Source organism: Microtus oregoni, unplaced genomic scaffold (genome assembly GCF_018167655.1).
Source record: "Microtus oregoni isolate MIOR12 unplaced genomic scaffold, Mior012 000032F_ref0000030, whole genome shotgun sequence".
Classification (NCBI taxonomy): domain Eukaryota; kingdom Metazoa; phylum Chordata; class Mammalia; order Rodentia; family Cricetidae; genus Microtus; species Microtus oregoni.
In genome coordinates this window covers 24,023,707-24,037,257 of record NW_024543091.1, presented here as the reverse complement: position 1 = coordinate 24,037,257, position 13,551 = coordinate 24,023,707, and the positions used below count along the sequence as shown (strand labels likewise).

The 13,551-nt window shown below is 45.6% G+C and overlaps 2 protein-coding genes across 4 annotated transcripts in view; both read right to left on the bottom strand.

The window, feature by feature from the left end:
• Nucleotides 1-822, bottom strand: part of Skor1 (SKI family transcriptional corepressor 1) — a 57,537-nt gene extending 56,715 nt beyond the window's left edge. Inside the window, exon 1 of the mRNA XM_041679388.1 lies at nt 760-822. The gene's annotated coding sequence lies outside the window, so the exon portion shown is untranslated. The remainder of the gene's footprint in view (nt 1-759) is intronic.
• Map2k5 (mitogen-activated protein kinase kinase 5) overlaps nt 1-13,551 on the bottom strand; it is a 226,341-nt gene that overhangs the window by 30,705 nt on the left and 182,085 nt on the right. For all 3 annotated transcript variants that reach the window (XM_041679391.1, XM_041679392.1, XM_041679393.1), the window contains one exon: nt 760-821. In XM_041679391.1, coding sequence (XP_041535325.1) covers nt 760-821 — 62 coding nt within the window. The remainder of the gene's footprint in view (nt 1-759; nt 822-13,551) is intronic.

Below are 13,551 nucleotides of genomic sequence, written 5' to 3'. Positions count from 1 at the left end.
GGGTGAGCCTGAGGGCAGCGGAGCTACTGGCCTCCCGAGGCCACACAGAAGTCCAGCAGGATTGGGGCAATGGCGAAAGGGCTAATAAAAGAAAGATGTGTCCTGTCGGGAGGAGAAAGGCAGAAGGCTGGAAAAGAACCCTGGGTTGAAAACTGTTTCTTCAGGGTAAAACGATAAGGCCTTGCTAGGAGGCTCCAATGGCCCCTTGTGCAAAATTCTAGATTTCCTCTCAGGCCCCCGAGGGTGGGAGTGGGCTCAGCAAAGGTCTCTGTGGTCTCTTTAATATCAAACTTCGGTGAGACGTGACCCTAGGTGTTTAAAAATACCTAAGGACAAGTTATTTACTGAGAATCAGGTGAATTAGTAAATGGTGCTTTTGCTAAGTAACAGGCAGTTTTACGGGTAATGAGGTTACATTAAAAGAAAGCTTCATAGGTCAATCAACAGGGTCTAGAAAATTATGTATATTTTGGGAAAAAAAATCAACGAGGATGGCAACAGTGTACATGTGGGAGGAATCCTCTTCCCAATAGTTTATTAAGTGGGGGGGGGGGGAGGCTCGGAAATTCAACCCTTGTGTAAATAACATTTACATAATTTAAACAATTTCTTGGCTTTGTTGCCCCAGCTGCCCAAGGCCCAGAAGTCCCTCCCATCTCCAAAAGGAAGCGGAGAGTCACAAGGTCTCAGAGAGCCTCGGAGTTAATGGCATGTATCATTTACATTGAGGGCATGACGGGTTTGCAAACGGGGACTCACCACTGAGTGATGAAATGTACAAACGGCTCCGAGAACTCTCCAAGCGGAAGGACTGGTGAATCCTGGGAGGGAGGAGGACACAAGTCACCCAAAGTCACAACATTGTTTTCTTCTTTCTTCCTTTTCCACCCTCCACCCGCACCTCCCAGAGGAGCTGCAATGGCGGAAGGCCTCATTCAATTAAAAGGACTGGCCGAACCCTCCTCCACATGGTGAAGTAAAGATGCCAAATTTCAAGCCACACACATTTTACAACGGTGAGAAACACGAGAGCAGAAAGGGAGGGGAGGTGAAAAAAGGACAATGATAGCCACGGGGTAGGAAGGAAGGTAGGGAAAGTGTAAATGAGAAATTAATGATTATTTAAGTAACACGCAAATGGTCTTGTAATTAACAAAGAGCTGGGAAAATTATTCTTGTTTTGACCTTTGTTTCTTTTCCTGGATTTGCTATTTATTTACACTTCCTGTTATTTACATTTTATTTGTAGATCTGACTGCTCTTAACTGCTTGCCCCTTGCTGCATATTTGCATCTGGCTTTTGTGTTTTTTGATTTAAAAGTAAGACACTTTAGAGGGTGAGATGTTTCCCCGAGAAGGGATTTCAGCTTTTCTGCCAGTCTGGGCTGACTGTTAGGAAGCCCAGGCATTAGGGACATAATGGGAAACTCCCACCTCCGTAACCAGACCCGGAAAAAAAAAAAGAAAAGAAAAACAAAAACCAGGAGTGGCGGTGGCAGCAACTCAGAAAGAGCAGAAAACTACATGGCAACAAATGAGTGGGCTTCGTGACCCAGGGAGAGAACCCCATTGCCATTCACAGAGGAAGGCTTTAAGAATTTAGGAGTTTTTCCACGAGTGACAGAGAGCGCCGCTGTGTTTATAGCGTGGCAGCTCAGGATGTAATGAAATTACACTGCAGAGTACTTCACCAGTCATCTCATTAGGGCTACAGTTGGAACAAGAGAGCCGCACAAAGTAGGCAGCTGCAAATGACTCCATTCTCATGTATTCTCATTTGCTATTAAAAATACCTTTCGGCGCCTTTTCCCCTCCCTGACATCCCTACACAAAGTGCCCTGCAAAGTATGATACATGCACCTATTTAAATTAACAAAGGAATGACTTATTTTAATCTCACTGTGCTTTGGAGTGCTTTGGCCATTTGGATGAGCAATATATCATTACATACAACCTTCCAGCGCTGCAGGCTAGGAACTCAGAGCATGCAGCATTTGGTGGGAGCCAAACAATTTCTCTAGCACACAACTGTGTCAAATGCATGCATGTATTCATTATGGAGGAGAGGAAATGGCTTTGATGTAGAGGAAAGGGGAAGAAGATAAAAGCACCTCTGCACTATGCGTGTCATTATCAATGGTGGCAGACAGAACAACCGCACAGCCTCCTATGTGATTAGTAAATATACATATAATTGCTGTGGCCAATTATCAGAAAAATGAGATCGGTAATTACAAGACAGAAAATTAACTAGAACTCTTATTAAGGCTTTGTTTCCGATTCAAACAATTTGGAAACTGCTGGAAAATACAATTAAATCAAAAGGAACCGAGGGGGCCAAGGCAGCCAAAAAAAAAAAAAAAAGGTGTGTGTGTGTGTGTGTGTGTGTGTGCAAAGATGGACAAGACATATTTTGGCTTCTGTGAGTGCACCCTCTGAACTGATTCATCCGGTGGAAGCCAGAGAGGGAGAGGATGGCTGCGGTTCCAAACTTGAAATGTTTTCAGTAGAGAAAGCCTTGCAGGAGGAGAGAAAACAAAGGGAAGGGGGTGTGAATAAAGCTCAGGTTCAAAGCGACACTTCCCACTTCCGGCACTCAAGGGCAGTACAGAGCAGGGTAGAGTGGCTGCTCAAAGGCACGAGACCCACAGGAGCAGACCAGCCTCAGTCAGGTACTACAAAATGGCCGGACTCCCATTGGTTGGAAAAGCAAAAACAAAACGAGGCACCATTTCTGACTTGTTTTGAGGAAAGTCATCCCGTGTGTGTGTGTATGTGTGTGTCTGCATCTGGGTCAAGAAATGACGTTTTAGCTAGACGTGGTGGTTGGTACACACTTTCAGTCCCAGCGCTCAGCAGGCAGATGGACCTCTTGCGTTTAAGGCCAAGTTGGTCTACATAGTCATTTCCCAGACAGCCAAGGCTATATAGTGAGACCCTGTCTCAGAAAAAAGACAAAGAACACCCAGAAATGTTAGACATGTTAGTGTCTTCAACAACCATGACTGAGAAGGTGGTTAAAAATCGAAAAAAAATTATGGACTCTGATCCACAAAGAAACGCCTCTAATTGTCCCTGCACAACCCTTTTCTTTCCTGGATGGGTGTGGTACTCCAACTATCTGAGTGACAGTTGTTTTATGAACTTATTCACTGATTATTTTTCGAGACAGAGTTATATTCTACATTCCTGGCTGGTCCTGAACTCACAGAGCTCCACCTGCCTCTGCCTCCTGAATGCTGGCACTAAAGGTGTGCACCACCAAACACTGTCCATAGTTGCTTTTGAATGCAGTATTTAGGGATAAAAAAAGCTTAATGTCTTCATGTGACTGAATATTTACCAATATGGTTAAACTGGTCTGGATTTCTGCAAAGCTCCTGTATAAGATACGATGCTAATGCAGCCTTTGCTTCAAGGTGGGATGCAGAAAGTCACTGATGAATCGGAGGCTGGGCAGCTTCGTTGAAATAAAGGGGTCCTTTTAACCCAGTGGAAGGGAAATGAGATATGCAGCACCTTGTATGGATGCTTAATTTTATTTAAGACCTAATATTATATCCTGTTACATCCCTCGTATTATAAAACTACAGAACACTGGGTGGTAGCCGTGAATAATTTATTTTACTTTGGAAACACCAGCCCATGTAGAATTTGGAGAGCCACAGAGAGCAGATTCTCATCTCAGTGGGGCCTGGGAGAAATCACTCATCGGAGATGCGTGGGGGCCAGTCTCATCTCATGTGCATGCTGCTGGATACTTCTCCTTCGTTTTAAAATCCTCGTCTCTTGCCTGCCTCAAGGAAGGCTGTTCTGGGAAGCGGAGGGATGGCTAAAAGGTGGGTGGAGGAAACCATACAGGCAAACAGAAGCAAAGGGGGCCCTGAGAGAGCTTTGTAGTCCACAAAAGCAGGCTGCTGACACATCAAGACAGCAGACAGTCCGAGCATACTCATGCTGTTGCAGAGATGCTTTCAGGCACATTTTCCTCCTTCCTTCCTTCCTTCCTTCCTTCCTTCCTTCCTTCCTTTTTTCTTTTTGAGACAGAGTTTCTTTGTGCAGTTCTGGCCATCCTGGAACCCACTATGTAGACCAGGCTACATAGTCATCGAAATCAGGAGATCGCCTGACTCTGCCTCCTGAGTGCTGAGATTAAAGGTGTGCACCACCACTGCTTGGCTATTTTTTTTTTATTTTTTAAAGAAAATAAAATTAGAAGTTAGTGTAGCTCACAATGAGAAAGACCTCCAAGAATCTGCCTATTTTGTTATTTTGGTCAAATTTTAGGGAAGGAGGGAGGTCAGGCACACACTAAATTTGGGTTCTGGCTTCCCTAGGGTGTATCAGAAGAGGAAGTGTCCCATCATGGGATGGAGCGGGGTGGGGGGAGATTGCGACCCATCCTGAAGGATTCAGTGACTTCAGTAAAGGAGATGCCATGTATCAAAAACATCCTCCTGTGAACTGGGCTCAGGCAAGAGGGAGAAAAGGACTGGAAAACATGCATGTTGACTGAAGAAGCGGGTAAACTACCGCCTCAGCCGTGCTGGTAGTGGAAACTGGGAGAAATGGGTAATGTAAGCCTTTAGGTCCCAGGGACCGGATGTCACCTTCAGGGCTTTCCTATTTAGAAGTTTTCTGTAAGCATCTAAGCACGAAGGTCTAGACCACATGAGCAGGTACAACCTTAGCCAAAAGCTTTAACCTGAGATTTGAATCCCCAAACAACTTTAGAACCCTGCTAAGAAACACAAGCTGGATCCTGCCGCCGAGCAGGCAGCCGCTTTATGACAGCAGCCACCACGAAGCACTTCGGTAAGCAGCTCTGGGCATGCAGGGGGACAGTCTGCAGTTTCAGAGCTTTCATGACTATCTGGTAAGTTCCTTCTGCCAAACAACTAAACACAGGCAGGCCGCACACCAGAGAAAAGCGAAGGACACTGGGAAAAAAGTTTGAATGATGCCTTTGCCTTGTGAGTAATGAATAGTTCAGCGGGGTCAACCCATTACAACCCAAACTGTTTAATTATTAATTATGCACAATCTCCGAGCAAAGGGACAAGTCCAGAATGTTTAATGTGTGCCAACTTCAACTGGACTCTCTCTCTGGGTATTCTGTTATTAGCACTTGTCAGCTAGGTACTCAGGCATAAAAAAAGCAGCAGAAAAGCAAGAAAAGCTCTCTCTCTCTCTCTCTCTCTCTCTCTCTCTCTCTCTCTCCCTCTCCCTCTCCCTCTCCCCCCCCCCCTCTCTCTCTCTCTCTCTGTGTGTGTGTGTGTGTGTGTGTGTACCTGCACACTCACAGAGGTGGAAAAAGGAAGAAGCTTAGACATCCAGCCCCAGACAGATGCTGCCAGCTCACACACAGAGCAAGTCTCCCGACGAGCACAGTGGCAGGAAGGAGGGCCCTCCGAATACAGAGAAACTGAGAAAGAGCTTTAGAAACAACTGGCTTAAAACAGAGGTCACTATCGTAAAAGAGAGGTCCTGCTTGAAAACCATGTTTCTTGGCTTTAAAACAATCCCTATGATACTGGAAAGATGCCTCTGCCTGTAAGAGCATGGGGATGCTTTTCCAGAGGTTTGGTTCCCGGTACTGTAACCTCAATTCCAGGGGACCTGACTCCCTCTTCTGTATTCCATGGGCACTTACATTCATATGCACAAATCTCTATGCAGACATGTACACATGCATATAATTTAAAATATAAAAACAAATCTTTGAAAAGATCTGTGCCATTAATGTTTATCTCTAACACCCCTCCTCCCAACACCACCAATAACCACGTTATATTGTAAAATCTGAATAAAGTGAGCGCCCAGATCTGCGCCCTTGTTGGCTTCCTGGTTGCCATACTGTGTTGGGCTTATGAGAGCGGTAAGTGAGGAGGTAGGTATGTCTATCGTCTCCAACTGCATGTGGTCTCAAGTGATATTAAGGAGAATACCTAAAGGGAAAAGGTCATTAAAAAATTCCTAGGGAGCTCACATTTTTAGACTTCTGTTTTGTCACAACTGGAAAAAAGATAAAGGACCTTTCTTTAGGAAATATTTTTAAGGACCTCAGTTTTCTATCCATGCAGAATTAGAGATGACAATGGACTTCTACAACAGTGTGGTGGTCCATTCACACTCTGCTAGGCATAAACATGAAGTGCCACCCCAAACGGGAAATTACAATATTTTCTCGGTCACATGATAATTTTCTCAAGTGAGCACCTACTACATCAGAGGCAGTGAGCCCACCACTGGGGACAACTGACACTAACACCAAAGAGTGGCAGATGTGAGCCTCTCCTCTTCAACTGCCTGCCTCCCTCCCTCCTCTCTCCCTCCTTCCCTCCCTCCCTTCCTCCCTCCCTCCCCCCCTCCCAGAGAGCACACGGCGGTATGAATATCCTGAACATTTCTATTTGTACAGAAACAGCTATCCTTCCAAATAAAGATTTTATTTCAGTGACATATGGAAGACAGGGGGATAACTGAACAACTGTGGGGGCACTGACTTTATTTGTGAGTTCTGAGGCCAATGTTAAATAAAAGGTAGAAAAGTCTCCCAAGGGGCGAAGGGCTGGAGAGACGGATGGCTCAGTGGTACACTAGGATGAGGACTGGACTTCAGATCCCAGCACCCATGGCTGTGGTCCTGCAAATACCTGTAACCCAAGCACTAAGGGGAATAGACACGGGTGATCACCAGGGCTGGCTGCTGTCAGCCTAGCTGAAAAATGTGAGCACCAGGCTCAGTGAGAGATCCTGCCTCAAAGGAGTAAGGAGGTGGGTGATAGAGGACTTCTGTCCAGGCCGACCTCTGGCCTTACCGATGCACCCTGTCCCATGCGTACACCTTACACACATGTGCCTGTATCCACCTCTCCTTACAAATACACAAAAGAGTAAGCTTTCTAAGTTGTTTTATTTTATTTTGAGACAGAGTCTCTCCACAGAGCCCTGGTTGTCCTGGAACTCATTATTTAGAATAGGCTGGCCTCAAACCAAAGGCGTGTGTCACCATGTTGGCCTGCTTCCTAAGTTTTGAAATAAGCCATTTTGAGCAACAGTATAGCTCAAAATGGCTTATATACCAAGTCAGTAAGCAGTTAACATCAGAGAATCGCATGAAGCCAACACCGAATTGTGTCCCACATGTAAGGGTGAGTCTCTTCACTCAAGTCGGATGCTCCTGTGGCTTGGCCCACACAGAGCTGGTGTTAGGTCCTGTGGCTCACACTAATTATCACAGCTCTCCTAGGTCGCTCCACTTCTACGCATGGTGCTGGGTCAAAGGCTATTTGTAATTCCAGTGGCTTCAGGTCAGGCACAATAGCATTTTGCTGTCAGATCCCGAATTGGTTTCTGATCCTCACTGTAGATTCCTAATGGTAGCCACCTCTGTGCCACAACTGGCAGAACTCACAGGACAATCTATGCTCTCCTGGGGAGGAAACCTAGTTGGTTTAAAAACAAAAATTCGGGGCCAGGGATGTAACCCAGCTGGTACAGCATTTGCTTAGTATATTTAAACCCTGGTTATATCCACAGCATCATGAACAACTGGGTGTGGTGGTACATGCCTGAAATCCTAGCACTTGTAAGGGGGATCTATAGCTCAAGGCTATCCTTGGCTACTTAGGAAGATCAACATCAACCTGGAATGCAGAGATCCTCCAACAGCAAAAGAGAAGAAAATCAGACCCCCTCTTTTTTGTTAAATATGTACATAGACAAAAGCTGGTCTATAAACCAAAAGCTTCCTGTGCAGTGAGTAACTGGGGTCTTGGGTGGATGGGCTCAGTGGATAAGAGGGCCTGCCATGTAAATGTGTGGTCCTGAGTTCAAATCCCAAGAAACCGAACAAAAAGTAGGATGTGGTCATATGTAGCTGCATCCACAGCCCTATGTATGTGTGGTAATGGTGCGGGGGCAAGAGGATTACTGGGGCTTGCTGGCCATCAGTCTCCCTCCGGGCTCAGTGAGTGACCCTGTCACAAGGGAATAGAGTAAAGAATGACCAGGCCACTAAGTGACCTCTTCTGGTTGCTGTGCTTACACAGGTGTGTGCATCCACATACATGTACACATATCCTTTACATAAATACACACACATACATGTTCACAAATACACATATATAAAAAAGACTGTTATGGAGGATTATGGGAAATGAGAACATTTTAATATTTCAAAAGCCCTTCATGTTCGTATCTATACACTTCTTCCTATTATGGCTTTCCCAGGAAAGGGAGGAGACCTGGAGGAAGAGGGGCACAGGTGTCCTTGGCTGGCTAGCTACCATGCTACACACCAGCCATGCCTCAGCAGATCGGCACAACTTCAAGGTCCAACTGTTAGATGTAGAGTTTATTTAGGGTATGCCACTTCATGACCTGAAGTGCATTCTTTATTCCACGCTGAGATGAACGTGCCCATTCCTGGGAGTGCTCCAAGGCCAGCCCTGGGGCAGGAATGGGACTCTGTATTACCAAGGCTTGCAAAGACATCAGCAAAGATGCTCCAGAAGGCTCAGCTGGAGCCCAGAGCCCTCCTCTACCCACCCCATTCTACATCGGGCCTGAGTGGAGAGAGTGGAGGATGACTCAATTTCCACCCTGGGTCACCCCATGTCTGGGGTTGCCAGATGTGACAGATTACATGCGTGGGCATTTGGTGTGAAGTTCTGTCTGCTGGGTCTGGCTTGACAGTAGCATTTCATTTAACTTGTCTCAGATGGACCTGGAACCAGGGGCTGAAGGCCTAAATTCTCACTACCGAAACCCCCCACCCAGCCTATAAACCCTTCCATCAAGGGAATCAGCTGTTAGCCAAGAGAACCCCACCACCAGATGGCTTACAAACAAACAGGTCTAAAGGAATTCATCTTAGGTAATTGAAACTGATGTCAGAGAATTTTTTTCAGCACATACACTTTAGAAGTTCCTCGAGATTATGGTGAAATCAGAGAAACTTGCTCCCATCAATGAACCAGATCAGTCAGTCGATTTATTTTGTTGTCATTTAAATAAGACACACATAGAGACTTCCTAAACACAGCAAAGACTGGGTGTTTTAGAAAATTCTCTGAAAAGAGACCTAGAAAGTGGGTTCATTCTCTAAACCATGCCTGAGGTGGCTCCCCAAAGCCTGTGAGCATCTTTTCTGTTTTTATTTTGGGTCTCTTGCTGCTGGGCCTTATTTAGAGGTACCCGTGTGAATAGAATACCCGCCTCCCCCCCACATCCCTCTCTTGCCTGCAGCTCAGACACAGCCTCAAAAACCACACTTTGTCTCATAGCGATGGGGTTTCATTTACGAAAGTCTAACCCGCTACTATCCTCACTCTGCGGCTTCCCGGTGCATGTCATAGAAACACTGCTGCAGATAATCAAGCGTGACCACTGACATGCACAAGATTGAGTTTTAGGGACCATTAAATGAGCTCACCCCCGTGGGAAGTCTCCTGCTCAGGCTGCTCTGCAGGTAATTATTCAGCGACTCCTACCTGTGCGTTTACCTTGTCCCTATATAGTGTTTGAATTTCATACGCTGGTAAGGTCACTCTTCTTTTCCTTAGGAAAAGTCCGGCTACACATGTTGGAGCCAGGACCCACATTATCATGCTAACATACGCAGCTGGCATTTCACCAGGTTCTGACTGGGGAAGAGCTGATTAAAAGCTGCTTTACATGAAAGCCACATCACAAGCTATGGAAGCAAAACTGGGAGAGAAGAACAAGTTCCGAAATGGAGGACCAAGCCCTCTTTGCATAGCCCTCAGATGCACAAAGGCACCCGATCCATCCACGCACCGCTCAACCACAAGAACCTGGCAGACCCGTGTCCTGAAAACCCAACAAGCCAGAACACCATCAAGTCAGACTCTGAGAAGTCACTGTAAACCCGGAGTCTGTGTCGCCACACGGTGTGTCCTCCTGAATGCTCACTCGAGTTTGGGATAATTCCTGCCGTTTGCCACCTGCCCTGCAGACTAAACCAGAACTTCAGTGACTCGTGGTGAAGGAGCTGGGGTGGCATCTGCTCACATTTTTAACCAAATCCAAAGGCCCATCCTCTGCAATCGCAAGCTTGGGATCGCACGTGAAATGGCTGCACTTGGCTCCATAGAATAATGAACAGGGAGGGAATTTAAATCTGGCGGAAGGAGATACTGCATCAGTTTAAAATTAGTTAATATGAGAGGAACAAAGACGGGGGAGGAGATAGGAAACAAAACAAAACTACACAGTGTGAAATGAACAAGTTCGGTTAGAATGTTCACCAGGATTTGGAAAATCATAATGCCATCTGCTACTCTGGACCTCAGAACATCAGGGATCTCGGGGGCCCAGACGCTTCCATTTCCAGGAGGAAGGAAGACAGCGCCTCCATCCTGGCACCGAGGCCAACACCAAGCTGACCAGTTTGTGGTCTCTTTTCAGGACATTTCACTTCTCACACGGCCATCTCCCCTGGTTTAGGGAAAAGTAACAGCAGGCAGAACCATTACAGCAACTGACCCTGGCAACCAGCGTGGGTTCAGGGTGTGAAGGTCCCATCATGGTGGATTAAATGAGCGCCGTCCTACGGGTGGGTAAGACTTCACAATAGCGCAACACATGTTAAATGGCAGCAGCCAAAAGTGGCCCCACCGGGAAACTGCCCATTCACACGATGCTATTCACAGACCTCCGCTGCCACGAAATTAATTCATTAATAATACATCAGGCTTCGTGGACAATTCAAAGAAACAACACAAAGCTACGTATCCTGTTTGGCCTGAAGATGCAGATCCTCCCTCACGAATCTGACTTGCTGCAATCAAAATCACAGAGATAAATATGTTAGTATTTTGGTTATTGGAAAAGAAAGAAGTAGAGAAAAATCTCCACTGAATTTGTTCAGTGCCACTGGGATTTCATAAAAACACATATTTTCAGCATTAGTTAGTAAAACATGATTTTACATAACTGTGTTTTAAAAATTATTTTTTCTTCCTCCAAGTGACTTTGAATATCTTTCAGACTAACAGAGGAAAAAAATTTCTTTTATATTCTTTTTCTTGTAACATTTTTAACTCATTTCTTTCTTATTCCTCCCTCCCATGAACTCATAAATATGAATTAAATATAATTATAAGTGAACAGAACATTAACTTTTGGATTACTGCTGTGTTTTTGTCGAATGTTAATGTCATTTCTAAAGAAACAGTTATTGTCAATAGAAGAAAGTAATTACTAACAGAATCTAGCCTTAACCTATTTGCAATCTTCAAATCAGCCAAACTGCATTAATTTAAACACACTGGACTTCTCAAAGGAGGTATTAGGTCTCCAAAGACTGCCTCACATAAAGGATGAATATCGGGTTTCAGGCTTCCAGTGCGATATATTTCATCACTGCAAGACATGGGCCCCGCAAATACAGGGCTGGAGGCTGGGACCATTGTGGGCCTCCAGGTGTATGGCTCTCCCAGTTTCTGAGGCCTCCACCATCAGTCCACAGGAGCTGCAAACAGCAGAGATAAACCTCATCTCACAGTTTCCCATTTGCCAGGGAGGGGTGGGTGCTGACATGGTCAGAAGCATTGCCTGCCCCGGCTGAGCGAGGCTGAGCAAGGGCTCAGGCCAGGGATCTGTTTTGCTTTGGAACACATATGGCCATGTGCTGTGGGAGGTGCCAGGACCTTTCGCAGGAGGCCGGCAGGGAAGGCGGACACCATTCTTTTCCCTCCTTGCTTGTTTCAGAACCCAGGACAAAACAACAGGATGCTGTTCCTCCTGCAGTCAGCTAACACCACTTCCTGCACTTTTGGAATCTGGAGGGGGTACTTTTGGGTGGTCATTCTTCCCAGAACCGTCTTAGTTACCCTGATCAGGAATGATTCATTCTGCAGAGAATGACGTTGTTTCCCTTTTTCTTCCTTCCCCTTTCCTCTCCCTCCTGCCCCAAAGACAGCAGAAATTTTAAGAGCCAAGCCTTTGGCATTAACACTGAATTATGTCCGAGCCACAGACATAATTTAATCTTAAAGACCTGAAGTCATCATATAGATGACAAACAAAACTGAATTGCCTCTCTTGCTCTTTCCTTTTTGAGATGGAGTCCCATGTAGCATAAATATCAGGAGATAAATGGCCTTGAAATCACTTTGCAGCTGAGGATGACCTTGGTCTCCAGGGTCGACAGGAGTACATGTGTACACATGACATGTGTACATGTGTGTATGTGCCTGGGTTTATGTGCACCATGTATCCACATGAACCAGGGGACACTGGATCTCATAGAAGGAAGTTGTAGGTGGTTTTTAAGCCACCTAATGGGGGTGCTAGGAACTGAGCTGGGTCCTCTGCAAGAGCAGTTAGCACCCTTGACCACAGAACCATCTCTCCAGCACCAATAGTCAAGGTTTTACAAATCATAATCCATGGATCTCTTGTACCCAGATGCTGTGGAGTGAGGGGCAGAGAGCTAAGTCACCCAACAGTTCATCTCAGAGTAGCTTCACGGTCCTGTTAACTAGGGTGGGTTTCTGAGTAACATAAAAGTGGGATTTAAAGGTATATGAAAACTAACTCTTAAAAAACTGTGTGTGTGTGTGTGTGTGTGTGTGTGTGTGTGTGTGTGTGTGTGGTGGTGGTGCTGCTGCTGCTGCTGAGGACCAAACCCAGTGCCCCATGCTTGATGCATTCTACCATTGAGCTAATCCCTAACCCATGAAAATGAACTCTTGAGCCAACGGAAATATACAATGCCATTTGTGTATGTTTTTAAAAAGTATGATTTTCAAAAAAAAATCAAAAATACAGTGGTGGCACAAGCTATAATCCCATCATTCTGGAGGCAGAGGCAGAGAGATTATGACTTTGAGGCTAGCCTGGACTACTCAGTGGGTTCCAGGACAGCCTGAGATACACAGAGAGGCTACGGTGCCTTACCACCTTGAATCTGCCAGGGATGGCTAGAATCGAAACATCAGAATGTAACTGTTACTAACAATATGGAGAAAAGGGACCTCTCGGACATCATGGGAATGTAAAGCACAGTCACTGTGTACAAGTGGAAGTTCTTCAGTGAACGAGGAACAGGAAGGACCCCACAGCAGCCAGCAATACCACTTCTAGGTACACATCCAGATGGGCAGTTCTTTATCTCGAAGAGAGACCAGCATTCCACCTTCAGCACTGTCCACAACAGCCAGACACAGAAACAAACTAATGTCACCCAGTAAATGAATAAGAAAGCAACACACACAGAGAGATAGAAATAGAGAAAGAGATAGATAGATAGATAGATAGATAGATAGATAGAGAATATTATTTGGCCTTTAAGAAAGGGAAACTTTGCTAGGTAGTGGTGGTGCACGCCTTTAATCCCAGTGCTCTGGAGGCAGAGGCAGGCAGATCTCTGTGAGTTCGAGGCCAGCCTGGTCTATAAGAGCTAGTTCCAGGACAGGCTCCAAAGCTACAGCAGGGAAACCCTGTCTCAAAAACAAAAACAGAAAACAAAAAAGGAAAGAAAGAAGGAAGGGAGGGAGAAAGGAAGGGAGGGAGAAAGGA